Source organism: Somniosus microcephalus, chromosome 4, assembly GCF_052327205.1.
Source record: "Somniosus microcephalus isolate GS21.2 chromosome 4, FLI_Smic_1.0, whole genome shotgun sequence".
Classification (NCBI taxonomy): Eukaryota; Metazoa; Chordata; class Chondrichthyes; order Squaliformes; family Somniosidae; genus Somniosus; species Somniosus microcephalus.
Window position 1 is genome coordinate 101319983 of NC_140990.1, and position 26623 is coordinate 101346605.

General features: G+C 48.0%; 1 protein-coding gene, 1 long non-coding RNA gene and 1 pseudogene across 2 annotated transcripts; all 3 read right to left on the bottom strand.

The window, feature by feature from the left end:
- Window positions 1–26623, bottom strand: part of LOC147119599 (uncharacterized) — a 343308-nt pseudogene that overhangs the window by 312486 nt on the left and 4199 nt on the right.
- LOC147119602 (uncharacterized) lies at window positions 49–19662 on the bottom strand. Its single transcript, XM_085985163.1, has 2 exons — window positions 19241–19662; window positions 49–1601 (listed from the first exon to the last, which is right to left on the bottom strand). The coding sequence occupies exons 1-2, from the start codon at window positions 19500–19502 to the stop codon at window positions 865–867; spliced, it is 999 nt and encodes a 332-aa protein (XP_085841289.1). The 5' UTR covers window positions 19503–19662; the 3' UTR covers window positions 49–864.
- LOC147119603 (uncharacterized) lies at window positions 22522–24538 on the bottom strand. The gene is made up of 2 exons (XR_015078049.1): window positions 24260–24538; window positions 22522–23464 (listed from the first exon to the last, which is right to left on the bottom strand). It is a non-coding gene; the product is annotated as an uncharacterized LOC147119603 (long non-coding RNA).

Sequence of the window (26623 nt, forward strand, 5' to 3'; positions counted from 1 at the left end):
CCCAGTTTATTACGAGTGCACATGGTGAACCACCTCAGCCAACCCCAGCTGGAGGCTCCGTTCTCAGAGGAAAAGTGACAATACAGCTTAGTTTATACAGTTTATTAGACAACACCCACTTATTACTAATGGGGTGTATACATGGGAATATTGATACTTCATTGGTTTACATGGTTAATCAATCAACTACTAAGCCTGTCCTTCGAACTCGAGTACCCCCTGAATACATCAGTAAAAAGCTTATGGGCTGCAAAGGCATCATTCTAACTTCGCATTCATTAGCTTATCTCTTATTCTTGTTATCAAAATAGGGAGGCAGGCATCTTCAGCACGACATGGCCTTGCTGAACAAAGCCCTCGTCAAAAAGGGCCAGCTGACTATTCTCCAAGACCTGTCTGCAAAGGTCTCATCAATGTGCCTTGGTGCCTTATCTCTTTCAAGAGGCCTCCTCCAAACCTGTCCTCGGAGTAATTTACGAGCGGAGCTTTGGAATGTCCTTGGTCATCTACTTGTTAGTTTAAAAAGAGTTAATATAGCCAAGTATCCCATGGTGCTTTGCATTTCGTTTTCCAGCTAACAAGACCAAATGGTACCTTTCAGACAGTTTTATACCGGTTGAATATTGAGGACCCCTTTATGTCTTTTAAACCAAATTTTATCCTAACAATCCCCTCTTTTGGCCCTTGGCTAAGCCCAAGGTAGCCAACCCCTATCCATCACCTATATGCAGGATGCTGTACCTCATCTTAACCAGATTCCCTTCATGGTGGCCACCAGTCCGGGTGGAAGAGAGACAGAACATCTGAAAGTCCTATCAAACTATGATTGTCTCCCCTTTTATATGCACCTTACCCCGGTATATACTACTCCCGGTACCACTCCGACGTGTCCTTTGTTGAGATCAAAGAGGCAGTGGGGACATTCTCACCCAGTCTCTGCTTTACTGCCTTAGCCAACCTTTTCATCCTCTGCCTATGACATTTATTACAGGCCATGAAAATCAAGAAGCACATTATAACAAACTGCACTACTACTAATACATGTGAGATTAATCTAATCCAAGGATGGATCTGTATATTCAGCCCCCAACTCCAAAGGTCATCCCACCAAGCGGTGACTTTAATTTGATCAATGTCATGCTTAATGTTTTTATTGTTCTGTTGTAGGTTATAATAAACCTTCTGGGAGAGGCATATCTCCATTTGCAATACTTTCAAGTGTTCGGGCAACAGGGGTATCGGATACCCAAATGTGTTCTGATAGTCTTTTAAGTCTTTCTTGATATCTTCAGAAACTTGTAAGGTGGTGAGGTTATGCTGGTGTATCTCCACCAATTCCTCGTGTCCAATCCGTACCGGGATTTCAGGAGTGAAGCAGAACTCTGAACTTGGAATATCACAAGTTAGATTGGCATATTTAAACATTTTCAAATTAGTTGTAACGCAATATTCACCCTTTCCGGCGTATGCCACTTGAGTGGTTTTTAAATTCGCCTCTAGGGCCTCCATGGTACAATTAATATCCTGATTGGTACCAGTATTGTTAAACCCACACTGTGCCTCTGGGCTGTGTCCAATACTATGTGGACATACAGTGATAGTGTGTGTAAGATTCGCGAAATTTTCATAAGTAATCACGCAAGAAGTCAGGGTTAATAAGACAGCTTTATTGACCAAAAGAAGCTTGTACAGAGAAACCTTTGATAAAAGGGCGCACAAAATGGCCGCCAGACCTCGTGACCAGCTTCTGGGACCATTTGAATTTCTGTTACTGCAAGCCAGACAGGCTTGTGGATTGAGGACATTAAAGCCCGCGAAAAACCAGTTTCGGGAAACCGAAACTCATGGAACTGAGTATACATATTGATTAGATTATAAGTACAGGACAGATTTGGGTAGCAGGATGAGGCCCATCAAGAAATGGGCGGACAATTGAATGAACACTTTAACCCATTTACTGTACAAAGAGAAGCCGTTTAACAGCCATCAAGGGCCATCTCCAGACCGATCAATATACAAGCCGAGTTACGGTGACAAAGCAAAGACATTATCGGCCCAGGAAGGCCAGTTAAGCTATCACCGACTCCCGTTATGAAGACAAAACACCCCTGCAGAGAGTTCTGCCCGCCAAAATTATTACAAAGACAGGACTATGATTTGGCGGGAGATAAGAATGTTCCAAAAAGGTATAACTGTGGATTGAAAAAAAGTCCAGGAGTAAGCTTCACTTTGGCTTCACTTCTTGGACGCTTCAAAAACGCTTCGGAACAGACTCCATCAGAACCAAGCAGCATTTCGGTTCGGACCGTGTTCGGTGCTCGGGCAGGCAAGGCCCGGCCATGACGAGAAGACGATGAGGGTGGCCCGGGTACTTTTGTCAGGAGATCATCGACGACCCAGGCCGAAGAAGAAGACACCCTGTGCTCCAGCTCTGCTTCAAATCAGAAGGACAATTATGACTGTGTAAAGAAAGCTTTTTGGGACCAGCGTCCCGCCCCGAGGAAGACCATCGGGAGATCGATGACCCAGGCCGGAGAAGAAGACACTCAGGGCCCGGCACTCCAGTGTCTCAACATCACATCGGTAATGGATTCACCCATGTGCATCCAGTTCTTAAAGTCACATCGGTAACGGATTCATCCGTGGTGAGCGCTCACCAAGGCTGTACCGGCTGCCTACATCGCAGGAGAACCAAGAGGAAAACAAGCTGCGCCAGAACTTTCCAAACCCACGTGACGACGGAAAGCTGTGTCGAAAGGCTGCAAACCCCTTTTCGCAATTCTTAAAGTAGTGAGCATGATCCCGAGTTCCTCAAGTCGAAACTTAGTTAGGTCTAGGGGAGGGGGTTAAGGGTTGTTGTAATGTGTTACCCCTTTTACGATGTGCCGTGTGTTCCCCATTTCCATAGAGTTAAGTTTATAGATGTGTGCATGCTTGTAGTTTCTTTAATCTGTGCATATGTCATGTATTTTATAATGTTGCAAACTGTTCAATAAAGGCATCCATTTCGTGCTATTCAACCTGGCTATTGAGTTTTTCTGCACTACAGCTCCCTGCACCTAAGTCCAAGGTCGAGAACTGTAGGGGCGAGTGGGTCGAACCACTCACAGGTAATTATTGCAAGAAGCCTGTCAGGAGACCAGAGCAAGCAAGAGAAACCCCCTACAGAGATGGTGCCCGCGGCAGGACCTTGGCAGCAGGAATGTAATGTTTTCGATCAAGGTCTGAATAAACGAAATGTGATGGATGAGAGAATAGCGGATTATGTTTTTGGGAAGGTAAACCTTACAAAACAGTGGATATCTGACCTATTAAGAGATAGGCACCCGCTAGACGCAGCCATCAAGTGGACAGAAAGCAAAGAGCACAAAAGATCTGTAGAAAAAGCGGTCTGGCTAATGTGCTACAAGAAGCAAGTCCAGCTTTTGGACCAAGTCGTTGTAGCACAGACGGCCCAGATCAAAGGGTTACTAGCAGAAGTAGAGGAAAAGGTTGCGGGAGGAAAGAAACTGATTGAGTCGCTCAACGCGCTGAATCAGGAACGCCAATCCATAACCCATCGCCATGAGACCAAGATAGGTTACTTGGAGTGTCAGGTCATTGAGGCCAAGGCCAGTGAAGGTAGAATAAGGGACAGGTGTTTCCGCCTAGCTCAGCAGGTAGAGGCACAGGAGGAAAGTATTCTGGGAGCTAGGGCAGCGTACAAGATGGCTATCGAGGATAGGTCTGAGAACGCCGACCATAGCGCTTGCCAAAGGGAACTAGAGGACCTGAGAACGGCCCTAGCGAAGGCAAACGGCTTGGTGTGTCTCATAAACCCACCAGCGAGCCAGCTACTGTTAGCCAAGGAATCCAAAAGATCGATTCCACAAGAGGCAGTTGTGGTACCAACCACCATGCCATCGGCACCTCCCAGCTATAGTGAGTCTTGGGATGAGGGGAAGGAAACGGTGAAGTTAGTCAAAGAGATTCCGGAGGTAGAGCAACCCCAGGTAGTAGTGTCTAAGCCAGTACCGCTGTGTCCCGTTCGACACCGGAGGCTCGGTCCAGGCAATGACGATGGCGAGGACGGACCCCTCGTCAATCAGATCATAATGCCCCACAGCGCACAACAGCTAAGGGCAATGATAAGCCACATCCCAAAACTCTCCGAGTCAGGAGATCCCTTCGTCCATTTTAGGGACGTGGAGCAGACCGCAGCAGTTAATGACTGCGACGGGAGAGAACAGTGTAAAATGCTGCTGTTCTCCCTGGACAGCTCGATACTCCAGTGTCTCTCTGATGAGAGCAAGGGAGGGCACGGGGAGTATGAGGACGTACGGGACGAGGTCCTGCAGGTTATGGGGGAAGATGACGGAAATCCGTTCCTCTGATTGGGTAGGACGGTACAGCTAGAGGGAGAGCCCCCACGGGTTTTTGCCGGAAATTTGTGGTCAGTGTATCGGCGCAGCTGCCCGGGCAGGCCGGCCCGGAACGGGCTGGACGATGGCCAAAGGGCTCATTGGCTCCGGTGCCTGGTCACCAATTGCTTGCCCCAGGTGAGGGAGCAGGCCAAAACATGGTTTGACCCCAATAACCCCCGCTCCATGGAAGAGTTAGTACTAGATCAGCTCACGATAGGTTACAGGAACAGCAGGAGTAAGGAAGTGCCTCCCCCGAAGGGAAAGGTGCATGAAGCGAGGCCTGCAGCTCCTGTTAAAAAGGAATGGCATCAGGAGGGGAATCGCCCTCCCCAAGCCAAAAGTAGTTGTTACGGGTGTGGGAAGGAAGGTCACTGGCGCCGGGACTGTAAAAATCCTTGGAAGGATTCAAAGGGAAAAGCTCCCTCAGCCCCAGCCCAAACGCCCGTCCGGGAGAAGGGAGCCGATGTGTCGATCCATCCCGATGCGATCGAGTCAGTTTTAGAGGCAATGCGGTCTCTAATGACCTCGCAGGGGAAGGTGGCAGTCGCCAACGGCCCTGTTGCTCCCCCAGCCCAAACCGCAGAGCCCAAATGACTAAAGCCAGCGCAGCCCGTCTACCTGTGTCCGCTCCGTTATGATGCGTGGAGAAGACCCCTTGTGGAGATGGAGGTAGGGAAGGAAAAGGGTAGTTACCTGTTGGATACGGGGGCATCATGTACCGTGATTCACACAGCTAAACCTTTTGCCTCACCTCTGTCTACCCAGGCTCCATTCTCAGTAGCGGGTTTCACAGGCAAAGAACAGGCTGGCGCATTCTCCATCCCACTCTCCATTCATTTGGGAGCACTCCAAACCACATGGACGTGTATCCTGCTAAAGTGGAGTGAGGGGGGGGGGCGGAAAGGCATCCTTGGGTCTGATTTCTTGGTGGAACACGGGATCCTCATGGACCTTAGAAATCACTGTCTCTGGGGAGCCGAGAATGGGTTAGGCAAGGTAGTCGTGATCCCAGGGAAGGGAGAAAAAGGGGCCCTGTGCACCATGAAGCCGTCAGGAGGTTACGACCTCAAGCTTATGGTCGTGGATGTCCCAACGGACTTGCAAGCGTGTGTGTCGGACAATCTGACCGCATTTGCCACCCACAAGCACGACTGTGGGAGGGTCACCGGGTTTGAGGTCAGCGTAGACGGGGACCCCATGATCCGACCCCAAAAGCAGTGTAACTTCCCCAAGGAAGCAGAACCCGACATGGAGACAGCAATATCTTCATTGGTGCAGCAGGGCATGTTGAGGCCGATAGCCACTCACGTGAACTCCCCTTTATGGCCGGTAAAGAAGCCGGACAATTCGTGGAGGGCCATGGTGGACTACAGAGTCCTCAACAGTAACATCGCAGCCTGCGCGCCCATGGTAGCAGCAGTTGCCGACCTAATAGGGAGTATTCCAGCATCCGCGACCACGTTCACGGTGCTGGATATCTCGAACGGTTTTTGGTCCATTCCGTTGTGGCGGGAGGATCAGTACAAGTTTGCCTTTACTTTTAAAGGGCAACAGTACACTTGGAACTGCTTGCCACAGGGTTTCCACAACAGCCCCAGCATTTTCCATCAGTGCATGGCAGGAAGTTTAAAATAATTTAGCCAGCCCAATCAGATAGTGCAGTATGTGGACGACTTGCTCCTGTTCACCGATTCAAGGGAGGAGTACGGCCCACTATTAGCCGAATTATTGGAGCTACTGGAAAGGAAGGGTTTTAAAGTAAACCCAAAGAAAGCATGGATCGGCCAGCAGGAGGTGAAATTCCTGGGTCTGGCCATCCACGCTGGGGAAAGAGCCATAGATAAGGCTAGACGGGAATCGGTACAAGATTTGCCGATTCCTAACACAGTAACGGGTGTGAGGTCCTTTTGGGGACTGACCGGGTACTGCAGAGACTTCATCGAGGACTATGCAGCCACAGCAGCCCCGCTACTCCGACTCTTACACAAGGGAGTCGAGTGGTCTTGGGACGAGGGTTGTCAGGCAGCATTCGAGAAGTTGAAAAGGGACCTGCAGACCGCGCCAGCCCTAGGGGCCATAGATGGGGGGGAGGAGTTTTTCTTGGAAGTAGCCGCCAGTGGAGACAGCCTGAGCACCGTGCTGCTCCAGGAGCAACACAGCAAGCAGAGACCAGTGGTCTACTCCTCCAGGGTGCTTACGGATGTGGAGAGGAGTTTTTCCAATTGCGAACGGCATCTCCTGGCCACGCATTGGGCTGTGAACAGATCAGTGATCTTCACAGGAACCTCTCCCATCACTCTCCTCACCCACCACACACCCACAAAGATGCTTCTGGATGGAAGGATTAAGGATGGGACTGTAAGCAGCACTCGGATTGCGCGCTGGACCCTCCTCCTTTCTCAGATGGATCTCAAAGTTAAAGGTCTTTGCGAGCCGAAGCTCGCGGCCAACCTGGTATATCCCGGAACAGCCCATCGGTGTTCCGTCGAAGGGGTATGGGAGGTCAACATAGGTTTACGGGCCGGGATACACCCCACAGGCCGCGAGATCTACGTAGATGGTTCCAGCACGGTATCTGCTGGTGAACGACTCACAGGGTGTGGAGTTTATGACCCCGCGGCAAACATTGCCCTGGCGATTAGGCTCCCCAGCACTATGAGCGCACAGCAGGCTGAACTGTCCGCGGTGGCGTACGTGGTTACCCACCCCGAGATCTTCCCAACCCCATACACGATTTGCTCGGACAGCATGTTCACATGCAATTCGTGTACGGAATACCTAGCCATTTGGTCTCGTCACGGATACACCTCCGCAGACGGACGACCTTTAACAGTTAAGCCCTTGCTGGAAAAGATCCTGACAGCAGTGGGGGAGGAAGGGGAAGTGTTCATCCATAAGGTGAAGGCTCATTCCACCACAGAACCCCGCAGTCAGGGCAACCAGCAGGCGGATGCGCTAGCCAGGGAGGGTGCCCGCAACGGCATTTTCTGGGACCCCTATGGACCCGGACCCGTGGCAGCGATCCGAGGCAGGAAGGGGACTCCAGGGAACACAGGGGTGACACCGCCCCTAGACCTAAAGACCGTCCAAACCCTGGATCCCGCCCTGAAAACAGTCCTCAATGCCATCACTGAGGGCAAGCAGGTAAAGGGTCCGTACAGTACGGCAGCCCTCTCCATCAAGGAAGGCATGTTGTTCCGAGAGAAACAGTGGGTTGTGCCGCAGCAGCACTGGAGGGAATTCCTTCAACTGGCCCATGAGGGTCCAGGGGCAGGACACCCCGGGCCTGAGGTTACCTGGCAACGGGTAGAGCAGGCGGGATGGTGGCCGGGACTTCGAGACGATGTCCGCGAGTTCTGTGCAAGCTGTCTTGTGTGCGCTGCAAACAACCCAGACCCCCAGAAAAGGAAGGTGTCCATGGGGCACATCAGGAGGGTAGAGGGACCATGGCAGTCGATACAGGTCGACTACATAGGGCCCCTGCCCACCGCCCAGGGAGGTTATAAGTACTGCCTTGTCCTGGTGGATGTGTTTACCAAGTGGGTAGAAGCCATCCCGTGTAGAACAGCTACGGTGCTGGGTACTGCCAAGATCTTGATCCGGGAAGTGTTCTCACGGTGGGGGCTCTCCCGGTTTGTGCAGTCCGACCAAGGGAGTCATTTCACTGGCCAAGTGATGCAGAACACCTTCATGCTCTTGGGCATTGAAGGGAAGTGGCACGTAGCGCACAATCCCCAATCATCCGGGATTGTTGAACGCATGAACCGGACCCTCAAGGAAAAGCTGAGGAAAGAGGCAAAGGGCTCGCTCAAGAAATGGACAGAGATCCTGCCTCTAGTCCTCATGGGGATCCGGGCCAGCCAGTCCAAAAGTACGGGGTACTCCCCGCACGAGTTAATGACTGGGAGGATCATGCGAACACCCACCCATGTACTAGCCCCGGTGCTCACTGAGGGCCAGCTCCAAGAGGTGAATCGGGACAAGTTCGTCCAAACCCTTTTGGAGTGCCTGAAACAGGTTTATGAGCAAGCGGCTGGGAACATGGGGAGACAGCATCAGGGCAATCGACTGTTGCTGGAACCCCGTAAGAAGCAAGAGTGGGAAGTCGGAGACCAGGTCATGGTTAGGAACTATGCCCGAGTAGGGAGTCTAGAACCACTGTACATGGGGCCCTACAGCATTGTAGACAAGGCCAGCCCCATGGTCTACGCAGTGAAGGTGCCCCAACGTACTAAATGGTTTCACATTAACCAGTGTAAACTGTTTAAGCCGGGTGCACAAGGGCCAAAAACCGGGGCCAGGTCTGAGGACAGAAATCCTCAGCCTGAGACAGGGTCACAGATCACACAGGCTGGAACTGTAGCCTGCGTGAGGGGAGGAGTCATCCCAATGGAGTGGAAGGTCTCCCCGTTGATCTGGGATTCGGACGAGGAAGAGCCCGAACAGCTCGACCCCGCCCCGGACCCGATCACGGAGGAGGAGGAGGAGTCAGAGGCCGAAGGTCCCGACCCCGACTCGAGCTTAGGGGAGGTAGGGATTGGAGGCAGAGACACACCACCTGTGGGGACAGGTGGAGGGGAGTCGGATGCCACAGATCCCGGCCCCGGGGGGGTGGAGCCTGAGGGAGGGGAGCCGGAGCCGGCAGCTGTGGTGGGACCACAGGCTGCGATGCTGAAGGTCCCGATCCCCGGTCCGTTAGCCCTGGGAGCATCGCCCAAGGCGCTCCCTCGTAGGTCGACCCGAACGCCTCAGCCTGTGAGGTCTTGGCCCGAGTCACCCACTCCCAGTAGACGCCGACTTCAGAAAGCCCAGGAAAGACACGATTCCCGTTCAGCAGCAGCGACAGGCTGCGGGGGATCAAAGCCGAAGGTCAGTGCAGCCCCGCCACAGGGGGCAGAACGCTGCAGCCCTCACAGGAATTAGGTAGGCCACCCGAAGGAGGGCGGCGCTGTACATAAGTTTAGGTAATGATAAGTTAAGTTGAGTAATTTTAATGTTAGTTTAAGACATGTAAAGTTTAAGATGATGGGGTTGTTTTAAACGGTAGTTTTCGAAGTCTGCCCAGTGTGTGTGTGTGTTTGGAAGCAGGGTCAGGGGACCCGAGCGTCCGTTTAATTAGGCCAGCACCTATAGGGAGCCTGGCTACATCATCTTATCGTTTTCAGAAACCAGGGATACAATGGAGAGGATTCTCGTGGTGCTCGCGGCGATCTGGTGCGGGTTGGCCTACCGAGGCCGCACCAAGGACGTCATCGTGTTCGGATGCTCCGGGGACACAGCCCCCATCGTGACGGATGGGACGGGGAAGTGAGAGGTTGAGGAAACCGCCACCTACTTCCACCAAGGGAGATGGCCAGGATGGCTGGGGTCGAATTCTACTGAATACTCCAGCAAATCCGGGTTTGCCTACCAAGAGACTTTGTTACTGTGCCCTCGGGTGAGGATCATTGCACCCAGAGTCAGCGTTACCGTGGGAAAGAGGATCTGTTTGGTGTGTAATGGGAACGTACCGCTAAGTAGATGGTGGTGGCTCCGAAAGCTGGGAAAGAATATGAAGAACTCTACAATCGAGTGGGAGCGACTGGGTAACAATACCCATCGGACAATTACAGGGACTCACGGACAATTACGTGTGTGTTGGGACAAATGGTGGGAACCAGATGAAGGGATATATGTCTGCATGTGGGGTTCGAAGCGCGTTTGCCCCAAAGGCATATCCATCTTTTTCCAGAGGCAGTGGCAAGATGAAGGGAAAGGGATGAGGTGGGACGTCAGCACCCGGGCGTGCGGAGCCCCATTCTCCCCGATTCTGGTAAACGCCACTGAACTCATCACCCGCCCATGCAAGCCCCTGCCCACGATTCCAGTAGCACTAGCCCAGAAGGAAGGGTGCCCCACCACCACAAAGGGACCCGGGAACGGTTTAGTGTTGGTACCCACCGGTCAGATGCTGTACCAAGGGGTACACTACGCGGTGGCCTCAGTGATTTTAAACCTCACTGAGGTACGATTGCCGGAGTGGTGTCCCAAGGAAACGGAGCAATTGTACCAGGTTCTGTTAACCAGGATGTTCAGACAATTTTATGAATTTGACTTTGCCGACATCGACAAAGCCAAATTGTACACCACACCACAGGAAGTTTTGGATCGGGTAGGAAGGCAAAGAAGGGGTACTGTAAATGACATTTTCACTGCTTTTAGTACCGGGACATCTGTCGTCAATGCTCTAGACAACATGGAGCTGCAGACACAGGTTAATGGTCTAAAGGCCCAGTTAAAGAACATACTGACAAACGAAAATAAGGTAGTGGGCTCTGAGCTACATGAGGACCAGGCTGTGGTGTATGTGCCTTTAAGAGCAATTGTGGTGTATGTGCCTTTAAGAGCCCCAGGTGTGCGTAATGCCGGTAATTGCCACTTGGGCTATATAAGCCTGTGTATTGTGTATATCCTTTAGAACCCCCCCCAGACTTGCTTAGTAAATACCTATGAACCAACTCCTGTCTTCAGTGTCTTTATGTACACACGGACACTACAGTGGCGATGAAGTGGAAACGGACTTACCTGTAATTCGGCAGCACCTCAAGGACATCGATTCCTCCAGCGTCCAGAAGACTCAAGGAAGTTATAGAAACTGTGGTTTCACCAGCTGTCCAAGCTGGTGGCAGGTACTGCGCTAATCCTTCCTGGGCGTCAGGCTGGGGCTCCAGTGTCGGGCTCTACAGCTGAGACAGGCAGCGAAATCGGAGGCAAGCAATAACGGACTGGGAGGGTGCACTCGGGAGACGGCCGGCATGGCAAGCAGGTCAGCGTTCAGACCTCCATCGGGAACGAGTCTCCAACAGTGAATAAACGGAAACCACAGTAAAACAGCATTGTTATCGGTAGCAGCGGCGGGAAAGCACAGGAAGCGCCATATCATTGCTACAGGGAAGAAGAAAAAAGCGCGGGAAGCGCTATATCTTTTTTTTGAAATACCTAAGTCTGGCAATATGGATGCTTTTGATAATGAAACAGAGCCTAACTTTGGCAATATTGATGTTTTTGATAACAAGATAGAGAATTGGACCACATATGTAGAAAGAGTGGAGGTGTTTTGCACCGCAAATGGAATAGAAGATGAAAAAAAAGCTTCAGTGCTTCTGGATCTAATGGGCGCAGAAACATACAAGCTGTTACGCAACTTAATCACTCCAGCCGAACCGATGGACAAGAATTTTGAGGAGATTGTTGATACCCTACACTGCCAATTCGAGGCAGATTCTCTGCAAGACAAATTCATCTGCGATCCCCTAAGTGTACAAACACAAAAAAAGGTATCTTCTGGAAAAGATTTAACACTGGACAAGGCTTTCAGTGCAATAGGAGCGGCAAAGATACAACGAAGGCCACAGGACTTCGGCACCCATGAAATGACACGGGGTTTCAAGAGATGTTATCGCTGCGGCAGATCCAACCATGACCAGAGGGATTGCTGGTTCAAAGAAAAAGCATGCAGGCGATGCGGAAAGATGGGACACATTCCACATGTATGCCGATCTGAAAATAAAAAATCCACTAACGGGAAAAGAATCAATAAGGAAAAGCACAGAAAGGTACAAATGATGACGGACAGTAGCTCCAAAGACCAGAAGAGCGATAGCGACTCCGGGAACAAGAGACTAAGCTCTCTCAAATTACATAATGTAATTGCCAATGAAGATTACCGGACCATTTGGGTTACCCTCATAATAGCAGAGTCCCCAGTTAAAATGGAGCTAGATACAGGATCAGCTCTAACCGTAATAAATCGACGAGATTACGAGAGGCTATTTTCGCATATACCTCTAAAAGACACATCCATTATCTTAAAAACATATACGGGGCAGAAAGTATACCCCAAAGGAAAAATAAAGGTGCCTGTGGTATACAACGGCAAAGAAATACAAAAGTTGTATTTATACATTCTACAAGATGGTGGTCCACCGTTGTTGGGACGTGAATGGATAAGGAAGATACATTTAGACTGGCACTCCATTCAGGCACTGACGGTGACCAGTAAGGAAAAAAACAAGGATGACATCATACCTGAACGATTAAAAGACATCTTGGCCAACGCCAAAGAAGTGTTTCAAGAGAAACTAGGAACCTTGAAAGGCATCACCGCCTCAATAAAAGTGGAAGATGCAGCAATTCCAAAAAATTTTAAGGCAAGACCGGTGCCATACGCAATACGTCCGGCAGTCGAGGCAGAGCTGGAGAATTTGGAAAAGGCAGGCGTATTATCCAAAATAGATTGGAGCGAATGGGCAACACCCATTGTTCCAGTCATGAAAAAAGCATTGAAAAATAACTCTGAGGAACAGAGAAAAATTTGCATCTGTGGGGACTTTAAGGTGACTGTAAACCCGGTCCTTCACACGGTACAGTATCCTCTTCCGAGGATAGAAGATATTTTCGCCTCACTATCCGGAGGAAAACGTTTCACAAAAATTGACTTGGCACAGGCATATCTACAGATGGAGGTTGAGGAGACCTCTAAAAAGTATCTCACAATAAACACACACAAAGGCCTGTACCAGTACAATCGACTGGTTTTTGGAGTAGCATCAGCTCCAGCTATCTGGCAAAGAGCTATGGAGCAAGTCCTGCAAGGGATTCCGGGGACTCAGTGTTACCTAGACGACATCCTTATAACAGGAGAAAACGACAACGAGCACCTTGCCAATTTGGAGCAGGTGCTCACTAGGCTGAAAGAACGGGGCCTACGAGCAAATCGCCCCAAGTGCGAATTTTTCCAAAATCAGATATCATATTGTGGCCACATAATTAATAAGGAAGGGTTGCATAAGTCACCTGAAAAAATTGAAGCAGTTATAAAAGCCCCAGCACCTGAAAATGTTTCACAATTGAGGTCATTCCTGGGATTAATAAATTACTATCATAAATTTTTACCGAACTTATCAACTATTCTACACCCTCTTAATGATCTTCTACACACAGGAGTGATTTGGAAATGGAACGAAGACTGTAAACGTGCCTTCCATAAATGTAAAGACTTAATCACATCCGAGAAAGTTTTGGCTCATTACAACCCATCACTACCAATCAGACTGGCGTGCGATGCATCCCCTTACGGCATAGGAGCGGTATTGTCCCATAGATTCCCTGATGGCTCGGAACGGCCGATAGCTTTTGCGTCACGCTCATTGAACTCAGCTGAGCGTAACTATTCCCAGATAGACAGGGAAGCACTCAGCCTGGTATGGGGAGTGAAGAAATTCAACCATTACCTACACGGACAAAAATTTACCTTGCTGACTGACCATCAACCCCTCATCTCCATATTCAACCCTAAGAAAGGTGTCCCCATTATGACGGCACAAAGACTACAGAGGTGGTCCCTTTTTCTAGGGGCACACCAATACAACATTGAATACAAAGGGTCAAAACAGCATGGGAATGCTGATGGTTTATCGCGCCTGCTGTTGCCAACGATAGAAGAGGCACCTACAGTAGGCCCAGTAGAGATATTCCACTCTACCATAGTGGAATGTCTACCGGTGACAAATGCTGCCATTGAAAGGGAGACCAGAAATGACCCTACTCTCTCACGGGTCTAACAATGAAGGGATGGCCAGCACATGGCGAACCACTGTTGCCAGCATTCTCGCAAAGAAGAGAACAGCTGTCAGTGTGCCGAGGAACCTTGATGTGTGGATCCAGAGTGGTGATTCCACCCAAACTCCAGGATAAAGTGCTAAAGGAGCTTCACGAGGGGCATCTGGGTGGAGTGAAAATGAAGAACCTAGCTAGGGTGTTTGTATGGTGGCCAGGTATCGATGGAGACATCGAAGACATGATCAAGAGCTGCCTAGGATGCCAGAAGGTCCAAAATGCTCCGCCACAGGCCCCTCTACATCCATGGGAGTGGCCCTCATCTCCCTGGCAAAGGGTGCACATCGACTTTGCTGGTCCATTTATGGACTCAATGTTCTTAATCGCAGTTGATGCACACTCCAAGTGGCCGGAAGTAATAAAGATGTCCTCCACCACCACGGAAAAAACCATCACAGTATTAAGGACCATATTTGCCAGGAATGGGCTGCCGGAACAGATATGTTCTGATAATGGACCGCAATTTGTGTCCGAAGAATTCAGAAAGTTCTTAAAGAACAATGGGGTAAAGCACTACACGTCCGCCCCATACCATCCCGCCACCAATGGATTGGCTGAAAGGTTTGTCCAGACCTTTAAGAAGGCCATAAAGGCCATGGGTAATGAAGACATAAAACTTCAGCACAAGGTGGATAACTTCTTATTTGCATATAGGAATGCAACACATATGGTTACAAACCAAACTCCCGCCATGATGTTCTACAATAGAAACCTAAGATGCCGGCTGGATTTGGTCAAGCCCAACATCCGAAGGGACGTGGAGAACCGGCAGTTTCAGGGCATGAATGAAAGGCCAACTAGGGCCTTCCAGATAGGCCAACCGTTTTTGGCCCGGGACTACCGTACCAAGAAATGGCAGCCTGGAATAATCTGCACATGACTAGGACCACTGATGTATACCGTGGACATCGGAGAAAGCATAATAAGGCGCCATGCTGACCAAATCATCAAATCATCCGAAAAGGGACAACCTACACCACCACGCTATACATCTAACGATGAAGTAGAGATACCCATATCTACCTCCGATCCGGTGATACTGGAACCCGATGAACCCGACACTGGCCTTCAAGCCGAATCAGCCTTGCCAGAAGAACCTACTACACCACCAGAAACTACTACACCCCCGAGGCGTTATCCGGACCGAGTCAGGAAGCCCCCTGAGAGACTAACTTATAATTAATTAATACAGCAATGTATATTATTTTGCATATAACATGTAATTAATAATTACTTAAAATATGATGTACTAGTTAGCTAGAAGGGGAGGAATTGTGGTGTATGTGCCTTTAAGAGCAATTGTGGTGTATGTGCCTTTAAGAGCCCCAGGTGTGCGTAATGCCGGTAATTGCCACTTGGGCTATATAAGCCTGTTTATTGTGTATATCCTTTAGAACCCCCCCCCCAGACTTGCTTAGTAAATACCTATGAACCAACTCCTGTCTTCAGTGTCTTTATCTACACACGGACACTAAACAGGCCATGACACTACATTTAAAAGAGATCATCGCTGAGCTGGAGAAACACGCTAGAACGGTAAATGCACTCATTCGGGAGGATCGGAATGCATCCGATCAGGCAGCACAGAACGAGGCTTGTGTGCTTTACGGGGCGTGGTCACTGGGCGAGGGCCGCAGTAATCTGGAGGATTTAACACAAGGTTTGGTCCCGAAATAACAACAGAAAATGCTGGAAAAACTCAGCAGGTCAGGCAACATCCGTGGAGAGAAATTTGAGTTGACGTTTCGGGTTGGACACTTCTTCAAAACTGGAAAGAAAAGAAACTACATCGGAGGCAGGGCTGCGATCGGACAAAAGAATAAAAGAAACAAAAGAAGTAAAAGAGATTAGAAGCTAGACGAGATGGTAATAGGCTGGGATTAGGTGTAAAGTGTACTGGCAGGGCAAAAGATAGCTGCCAGGTGTGAGAGAGAAACAAAAGGAAAGGGGGGGGGGAAAGGAGTGGAACAATTACAAGAGAAAATGAAATGGGGGCCGAGCTTATGATCTGAAATTGTTGAACTCGATATTGAGTCCGGAAGGCTGCAGACTGCCTAATCGGAAGATGAGGTGCTGTTCCTCGAGTTTACGTTGAGCTTCCGTGGAACAATACAAGAGGCCAAGGACGGTGAGGTCCGAGTGGGAATGGAGTGGTGAATTAAAATGACAGGCGACCGGAAGCTCGGGGTCACCCTTACGGACTGAACGGAGGTGTTCCGCAAAGCAAAGGTTTGGTCCCGTCCTGGATCAGCAATAAGCACTTGCAAGCGCTCCACCCTTTTGAGAATGCATTAAGTCCGTGCCAGCTCAGACTAGCTGCAGAGGCGTACCCAGTCCCAGTGGACTGTGGATGCTCGAATCACACTTTCATGGGAATAGTGGTGAGGATGCCGATGTTGGGTCCCACAGCAAAACCCGCCCCGGTATACAGGGTGGAGAACATTGGAGTCATTCAGGGGGGTGCGCACATTCGTTACACAGTGGTCCCGCCTTATGTCATCAGATGGGAGCGTACGATGACAGGCACCGACCCCTCGGGGTGTCAAAGCCGGGGAGCACACATCATCCTGTGTCCCCAGCACTTGAATGCCTTTTTAAAACCACAGTGCGGGTTCAGAGCTGCTAGCGCGAAGCCGGTAAATTGCACCATGGAGGCAATGGCAAAAGACCATGTGCCCCCGCAGGTGGCATATATCGGAGGTGGGACATACTGTGTTACCACTGCAGCGCCTCACTACCAACACGGACAGCACGGGTGGTGTCCGGTCAGTGACAGCAGTTTCTGTTTCAAACCCAGGGCTGAAGTTCAAGTGGCACAACAGCGAATTGTCCCCATTCCTGTACCTTCCACTGTTCACCTCACTGTAAAAGAGAATTTCACAGATTTACAGCGATTCGTTGCTCATTTTGGTTATGTCATTCCCCCTCTCCCCGAACACCTCACCAAGATTTTAAAAGCCGTAATAGTTTCACAGAAGCATTTTTACACACTAGAGCAGAAGACATTGGAGATAGGCAAAGACATATTAGACATAGTCACCCCACCATGGTGGGACCTGTTCACTAATATAGAGATCCCGCCCTGGATTAGAATAGCATCCCACATCCTAGTAGTGTGTCAGGTTCTGATCGTAATATATTTACTGTTCGTGCATTGCAAGAGAGGCAAACTCCTCCAGAGGCACGAGAACACAGGAGAATGGAGAGAACGCTATGTACGAGTGGGTGAAGAGACCCCCGCTTAGGCTGCTAAGTATTAAAGGATAAAGCGTCCCTCCACTCCTGGCTTTGGTTACTATATGATTTAGAGTTATGAATACTGTTGTGTTGTAACCGTTGATTGGTTTTCTAATTTTGATTAACAAAATGTGTATGCAGGTGGTGTAAAGGGTATCGGCCCCTTCACATCTGAAAGATGAATGTGTTATAGTTTAAGGTAGTACTGCCTATGATTGTCCAACTGTACACCATGTAATTTTCTGAAATGGGAACTGCATGTGTCGTGGGGGTTATAGGTAGTTAATCACTAGGAATGTTTGGATGTGAGGAATCAGGGAAAATTTGCTCACCAAGGGTTATTGATAATTTAAGCAAGCTATCAGTATCACAGGAGGGACTGTAAGATTCGCGAAATTTTCATAAGTAATCACGCAAGAAGTCAGGGTTAATAAGACAGCTTTATTGACCAAAAGAAGCTTGTACAGAGAAACCTTTGATAAAAGGGCACACAAAATGGCCGCCAGACCTCGTGACCAGCTTCTGGGACCATTTGAATTTCTGTTACTGCAAGCCAGACAGGCTTGTGGATTGAGGACATTAAAGCCCGCGAAAAACCAGTTTCGGGAAACCGAAACTCATGGAACTGAGTATACATATTGATTAGATTATAAGTACAGGACAGATTTGGGTAGCAGGATGAGGCCCATCAAGAAATGGGCGGACAATTGAATGAACACTTTAACCCATTTACTGTACAAAGAGAAGCCGTTTAACAGCCATCAAGGGCCATCTCCAGACCGATCAATATACAACCCGAGTTACGGTGACAAAGCAAAGACATTATCGGCCCAGGAAGGCCAGTTAAGCTATCACCGACTCCCGTTATGAAGACAAAACACCCCTGCAGAGAGTTCTGCCCGCCAAAATTATTACAAAGACAGGACTATGATTTGGCGAGAGATAAGAATGTTCCAAAAAGGTATAACTGTGGATTGAAAAAAAGTCCAGGAGTAAGCTTCACTTTGGCTTCACTTCTTGGATGCTTCAAAAACGCTTCGGGACAGACTCCATCAGAACCAAGCAGCATTTCGGTTCGGACCGTGTTCGGTGCTCGGGCAGGCAAGGCCCGGCCATGACGAGAAGACGATGAGGGTGGCCCGGGTACTTTTGTCGGGAGATCATCGACGACCCAGGCCGAAGAAGAAGACACCCTGTGCTCCAGCTCTGCTTCAAATCAGAAGGACAATTATGACTGTATAAAGAAAGCTTTTTGGGACCAGCGTCCCGCCCCGAGGAAGACCATCGGGAGATCGACGACCCAGGCCGGAGAAGAAGACACTCAGGGCCCGGCACTCCAGTGTCTCAACATCACATCGGTAATGGATTCACCCATGTGCATCCAGTTCTTAAAGTCACATCGGTAACAGATTCATCCGTGGTGAGCGCTCACCAAGGCTGTACCGGCTGCTTACATCGCAGGAGAACCAAGAGGAAAACAAGCTGCGCCAGAACTTTCCAAACCCACGTGACGACGGAAAGCTGTGTCAAAAGGCTGCAAACCCCTTTTCGCAATTCTTAAAGTGGTGAGCATGATCCCGAGTTCCTCAAGTCGAAACTTAGTTAGGTCTAGGGGAGGGGGTTAAGGGTTGTTGTAATGTGTTACCCCTTTTACGATGTGCCGTGTGTTCCCCATTTCCATAGAGTTAAGTTTATAGATGTGTGCATGCTTGTACTTTCTTTAATCTGTGCATATGTCATGTATTTTATAATGTTGCAAACTGTTCAATAAAGGCATCCATTTTGTGCTATTCGACCTGGTCTATTGAGTTTTTCTGCACTACAGCTCCCTGCACCTAAGTCCAAGGTCGAGAACCGTAGGGGCGAGTGGGTCGAACCACTCATGGGTAATTATTGCAAGAAGCCTGGCAGGAGACCAGAGCAAGCAAGAGAAACACCCTACACGTGTCTAGTAACACATCCCTCCAATTTTGTTCCAGCCAAATTCCCTTTAATCTTTACAGCATATGGTAACATATTGTGATGGGATATGTGCATTCCGTCCTTCACGACCCCAATATTCTGGATTCGGTACACCCCTCGTCCTTGGGCCTCGGGTGCCGTTACCGGTATTACCAATACCAACCCTAGGAGCCCTCCCCCGTCAGGTTTACATTCGACTTGTGTGGGGTTCACCCGAACCATTGCTCTCAACTGGCAATCCATCAAGCTCCTGCCTGCCACTGCCCGTTTAGATGTACCACCCCCCTTGTGCCCACCAGTCAGGTTCACCCGTAATTGTTGATTTGTTATCCATAAGGGTACTTCCCCTGCCTGTATCACAGAATCACAGAATTACAGAAACCCCACAATGCAGATAGAGGCCATTTCGGCCCATCGAGCCTGCACCGACACATATCCCACCCTATCCCCGTAACCCCACATATTTAATCCCCCTAACACTAAGGGTCAATTTATCATAGCCAATCAACCTAACCCGCACATTTCTCGGGTTTGTTCCACAATCCAGCTACCATATGTGCTACATATGTCATTAGCAGCTGCCTGCTGAGATGCATTGTATTCTTCCTTTATTAGTTTATTAATGGTTTGGGCGTGTGTTTCTAGCACTGTAGCTATCTTTTACAAATGTATGGTCAGCGTTTGATCCTCAGTTAATTCTTTATCTGTATTTTCACTTGTCTTTTGTAATACAGCTTTAATGCGAGGCCCTAGGTCTCTAACCTTTTGATCCAGTGTCGCCAAATCAATAGTATTAACAACTGAGGTACCCACATTAAAGGCAGTTGCTGCATCATTTATCATAGACCTTTTACGTCTCCATATCTGTCTATCTCTTTTACGGTGCCCACCTCCATTCCATGTCGCACCTTGTTTTAACACTTGAGTTAGGTGGTGTTAATATAATTGTTGAGTTTTCTTAGAACACCACCTAGGTAAGGCCGTATCTGTCAAATCTAGCACTACCGGTACAAGCTCATGTTGCACATTATCATACAATTAGTTTACAAGATAACTTCCATTTATCAAATCATAATTTTCCTTCCATCACTTGGGGAAATATTAACTTAACATTAAGAAACTTAAATTTAATAATGTCCAATATCTTTAAATTTCATACTAAAGTTGTTGCTTGGTGAACTTAAACAGCAGTCAGTGGAAAGGGTTAACTCCTTTGCAGGCTTTTGAAGGTGGAGCAAAACTTTATCAGCCTTACGCAATTGCGTCACTTCACGTAAATAAAAAAAAAACTTTCCCGATCGAAAAAGACAGTTGTGTTTTCACACTTTAACTAAACGCGAACACCTGGGCTTCATTGGTCAGATTCCCTTTCTCAGCTGCCCGCTTGGCTGCCTTGTCTGCCCATGCATTGCCCTGTTTCTTGGATTGCTTTAATGTACGGTTCATGCGTTCCACCATGCCCGAACTTTGCGGACGATAGGGTATGTTGAACTTTTGTTTAATTCCCATTAGTTTACATATATCCTTCAGTATTTTGCCCGTGAAGTGCGTTCCTTGGTCGGAATCTATTTGTAAGGGCACCCCCCTTTGATCAAATCCTGTATAGGCTGGGCCATTTCTGCATATTCTAGGATAAAGTTCTGGCAATTATTAAATAGCCCTAATACCTACTTGACCCCCCTCCCCTCTCTGGCGCGGTCCCTTCCTGCTGCCATCTCTAGCTGCTTGTAAGTACGGGACTGTGAGAAATCAAAGCACGCAGCCAGTGATTGCGTGCAGCTCCTGCTAGCTTTCCGCTTGGTCCTAGTGCCCCTCCCATCTGTCTTCGGGCATTTGTCTCTTCCCTTGTGTTATTATGTATCCTAGGTAGATTACTTCATCCTTCCCTACCTGTACCTTTCTAGGGTTTAACTTTAGTCCCGCATTCTGTAGGGCTCCCAGTACCATAGTCAATCAAATATTGTAGAGGGACCTGCCACTATCGGATGTTCTTGCGGAGCGGAGTTATCTTATTCAATTCGGACTACACCAATTTACACCCCGTGGCCACAATGAAAGTCTGGTTTTAATAGGTTAATTTACCTCATAGCTCCAATTCAATCCAAACCAATCCCCCTTTCAACCAACCAGTATCACTTGGAAAAGAAAGAAGGAAGCCATTTCAACAAAGAAACAATCACTCATGCCCTGCAAACATTCACATTCAAATTTATTTTCTTCCAGGCACACCAGCAACTGTAACGTCAAGGCCGAAGCCCATCCTCTGCATCAACAATGAACCGACAAAAAAAAACAAAATAGCACATGCTTGCAGAAAACAGTAAATTACGTCATATTTCGTATTGTCCTTTCTTCAGATGTCTTTCCAAAATACTATAAAAACATTGAATATAACTGGAGAAAAATTCGTTTTTCAACATTTAAACAAATCAAATCAAACTGCTTTGGAAGATTTCACCATAGCAACCGCAACTCCAAGGTTAAATCTTAGGCTGGAACTTAATCTTTTGTTAAACAAATTGCTTTTGTTCTTCTCAGTTTTTTTTTTACACACCAGCTTATCTTAAATTAGTTCAAAGCTTTTTTCCAATTCTGGGGGCACAATCTTATTCGCACATTCTTAAAACTTCCAAAATCCAAGACAAGACATTAAATGCTTTTATTTTAACACAGAGAAGTGGGTGGAGCTAAAACACACAAAAAAAAAAGAAAAAAAGAATAAATTTAGGGTTTTGCCAACATGGAGGTTATTGACGTCTGTGCCGGGGCAAATGAGATAGCGGATTTGCTGAGTGAAACGAACCTTGAGAATATGCTGGAATTTCAGTTTGTGTGAAGGTGTGTGTTGGAGTGTGAACCTTTTCCTGGCTGTGAATGTTTAAGAAGTTACAATATTCCTTTGTCTGAAAGTTTGTCCTTAAAAAAAAAAAATTAAAAAAAATGTCTCTTCCCCCTGCTCCCTCCTGGCCGTCAGTGATTTTTCTGTATCGCAGGGATCCCCTATCCCCAGAGAGACTCTCTTTAAGCTCTCTCCCCTGGCTCACTTCTGGCCATCGGCGACACTTAACCCTTTGCAGGAATGTCCTATCCCCAGAAAGGCACCCTTTAAGCTCTCTCCCCCGGCTCCCTCCTGGCCGTCGGTGATTTTTTTGTATCGCAGGGATCCCCTATCCCCAGAGAGACTCTCTTTAAGCTCTCTCCCTCAGCTCGCTCCTGGTGTAAGATTTGAAATTTTCAGCAATAATCACGCAAGAAAACAGGATAAAATAAGACAGTTTATTGACCAAAGTAAGCTTGCACAGAAAAACCTTTGATAAAAGGGCATACAAAATGGCCGCCGGGCCTCGTGATCAGTTTCTGGACCATTTGATTTCTGTTACTGCAAGCCAGACAGGCTTGTGGATTGAAGACAGTAAGCCCGCGAAAGCCATTATCGGGAAACCGAAACTCAGGGAAACAACATACATATTCAATGGATTCTAAGTACAAGACAGTTTCAGGCAAACAGGATGGGGCCCATCAAGATATGGGCGGGCAATGAATGAACACTTAAACCCATTTAATGTACAAAGGAGAAACCGTTTAACAGCCATCAAGGGAAATCTCCAGACCGATCAATATGCGAACCGAGTCACGGTGACAATGTAAAAGACATTAAAAGACATTATCGGCCAGGAAGGCCAGTTAAGTTATCACCGGCTCCCGTTACAAGACAAAGCGCCCCTGCAGAGATTTCTGCCCGCCAAAATATTACAAAGACTGGACTATGATCTGGTGGGAGATAAGGCTGGCCCAAAAGGGTACAACTATGGATTTTGAAAAGTCCATCAGCGCCTCTTCTACCTCGGTAGCTTCGGAATCGATCAAGACGCTTCTTCTTTTAAAGACGCTTCGGACGGATAATTTCGGTGAAAAGACAACGTGGTCGGTGTTCAGCCAGACAAGGCTCGGCCACGACGGGGAGATGACGAGGGTGGCCCGGGTTCTGTTGTCGGGAGATCATCGACGACCCAGGCCGAAGGAGAAGACACCCTCGGGAAAAACGACGATGCAGGCCAGCGAAAAGGACATTCCGGGCCGAGCACTTCCGTGCCTCAACATCCCATCGAGGTGTTGTTCTGTTCCATGAACCCAAATCCACAACAGACTTGGTGGATTTCAGCCATGACGAGCGCTCACCGAGGCTGTGTCGACTGCCTCATCGCCTGAGAAAGAGAGAGAAAAACAAGCTGCGCCAGAAGTTTCCAAATCCACATGACGACGGAAAGCTGTGCCAGAAAGGCTGCGAACCCCTCCTTTTTGCGATTCTGATAGTGGTGAGCATGATCCCGAGTTCCTCAAGTCGAAACTTAGTTTAGGTATTAGGGGAGGGAGTAAGGTTAAATCGTAATGTGTTTCCCCTTTTACGACATGCCGTGTGTTCCCCATTTCCATAGAGTCAAGTTCATAAATTTGTGCATGATTGTAGTTACTTTAATCTGTGCCTATGACATGTATTTTGTAATGCTTCAAACTGTTTAAAAATAAAAGCATCGATTTCGTGCTATTCAACCTGGTCTATTGAGTCCTTTCTCTGCACTACAGTTCTCTGCATCAAAGTCCAAGGTCTAGAACCGTAGGGGAGAGTGGGTCGAACCAGTCAATGGTAATTATTGCACAAAGCCTGACAGGAGACCAGAACGAGCAAGAGAAACCCCCTACACTGGCCATCGGCGATTTTTACCGAGCGCTTCACCACCTAGCGCTTTTGCCACCCAGCGCTTTTCCCCTTAGTGCTTTTCCCAGCGCTTTTCCCACCTAGCGCTTTTCCCGGCACTTTTCCCACCTAGCGCTTTTCCCGCCCGAGAGTTTCTAAACTCCTCGGGTCTGTTTGTACCCTAAAATGCGTCCTATTGGTCCACACCTGAAGCCTGTTGCTCCTTCACTCACTGTTCTTTATAACACCACTCACCCGATCCGCCTCGTGGGCCTCCACGTTAAGGGTGAATGTTGCTACTCACCCCTCCGTGTATGTCGTTGTGGAAGATCGATCATCAGTCCAGTGGTATCACACTTCTGACACCAAGCTGTAAGCGAGGAAAATCTGGATGGTAAAACAGAACTAACAGACTCAGGTGTTACCCAGATCAATAGTTTATTACGAGTGCACATGGAAGAACCACCTCAGCCAACCCCAGCTGGAGGCACCGTTTTCAGAGGAAAAGTGACAATACAGCTTAGTTTATACAGTTTATTAGACAACACCCACTTATTACTAATGGGGTGTATACATGGGAATATTGATACTTCATTGGTTTACATGGTTAATCAATCAATTACTAAGCCTGTCCTTCGAACTCGAGTACCCCCTGAATACATCAGTGAAAAGCTTATGAGCTGCAAAGGCATCATTCTAACTTCGCATTCATGAGCTTATCTCTTATTCTTGTTTATCAAAATAGGGAGGCAGGCATCTTCAGCACGACATGGCCTTGCTGAACAAAGCCCTAGCCAAAAAGGGCCAGCTGATTATTCTCTAAGACCTGTCTGCAAAGGTCTCATCAATGTGCCTTTGTGCCTTATCTCTTTCAAGAGGCCTCCTCCAAACCTGTACTCGGGGTAATTTACGAGCAGAGCTTTGGAATGTCCTTGGTCATCTACTTGTTAGTTTAAAAAGAGTTAATATAGCCAAGTATCCCATGGTGCTTTGCGTTTCGTTTTCCAGCTAACAAGACTAAATGGTACCTTTCAGACAGTTTTATACCGGTTGAATATTGAGGACCCCTTTATATCTTTTAAACCAAATTTTATCCTAACACCTAGCATTATCCCAATTGATATTTGGGTAATTAAAGTTGCCCAATATCACCACTCTATAGCTGTTGCATATCTCTGCGATTTCCCTGCAGATTTGCTCCTCTACCTCCCTCTCACTATTTGGAGGCCTATAGAATATCCCCAATAGCACAATCATACCCTTTTTGCTCCTCAACTCTAACCAAATGGATTCTGTCCTTGTCCCCTCAAGAACATCCTCCCTTTCCAACACTACAATGTCTTCCTTAATCAGCACTGCCACCCCACCTCCCTTTTTTCCTTCCCTATCCTTTCTGAACACCTTGTACCCTTGAATATTAAGTGCCCAGTCCTCACCATTTTTAAGCCACGTTTCCGTTATTGCCACAACATCATATTGCCACATGGCTAATTGTGCTTGTAGCTCACCAACCTTATTCACCACACTTTGTGCATTTACGTACATGCATTCTAAACACATTTTTGAATTTTTCAAAATCATTCTTAGTCTGCGCCTATCTAATATGGTAATAGTTCCACCTCTAGTATACAGTCAGATTGTGTTTTTGCTGACCTTAATAACCCCTATACCTGGGCTGGAGATTAATATTCTGTATAAATAGTGAATAATGCTCCTTTGTTTCAAACACAGTGTATTGAATATTTGATTTCTCCATGATAAGAGGAGACTTCACAGAATCACAGAATCACAGAAACCCCACAGTGCAGATAGAGGCCATTTCGGCCCATCAAGCCTGCACCGACACATATCCCACCTGATCCCCGTAACCCCTACAACAACACATATCCCACCCTATCCCCGTAACCCCACATATTTAATCCCCCTAACACGAAGGGTCAATTTATCACAGCCAATCAACCTAACCCGCACATCTTTGGACTGTGGGAGGAAACCGGAGCACCCGGAGGAAACCCACGCAAACACGGGGAGAATGTGCAAACTCCACACAGACAGTCACCCGAGGCTGGATTCGAACCCGGGTCCCTGGCGCTGTGAGGCAACAGTGCTAACCACTATGCCACCGTGCTTATTGATGTTCTGTTACTGACTGCTCCATTTTGGGGCTTTTCTTACTCTTGATTATACCAATTCTCACCAATTCACCTTCTACCACATCTAACCCCAAGTTGGTTCTGTTTGACAACATGGCTTGTGGGTGTCATAGACTGAACTACAGTTTCTCACTTTATACACATCTGAAATTCCTTTCAACCAACCCTTGAAAGAACTCTCTTCCTTAAGATTTGAAATCAGTTATTGTGTGCATGGTTTAACACTTCTTGGATGTGGTTAGTACAACTCCTCCACAGATACTGCATGTGAAACCCTTTGAAATGTTCAGATCTTTGTCATTGTCTTTGCTGATTGTGATGGTGTCCTTGATTTAATCTCCTGGAACTAACACACCGTGCACTATTTCCTGCATCGAGATCATTGTTTCAAATACTGAGCTTGAGCACAGAGCTTGGAGACAGAGCCAGGAGATTCGCAAATGCAGTGATTCACAAGCAGAGTGGATGCAGGAATTGGTGGAGAGGAAGAAGGTGGTGGAGATGTCTGAGTGAAA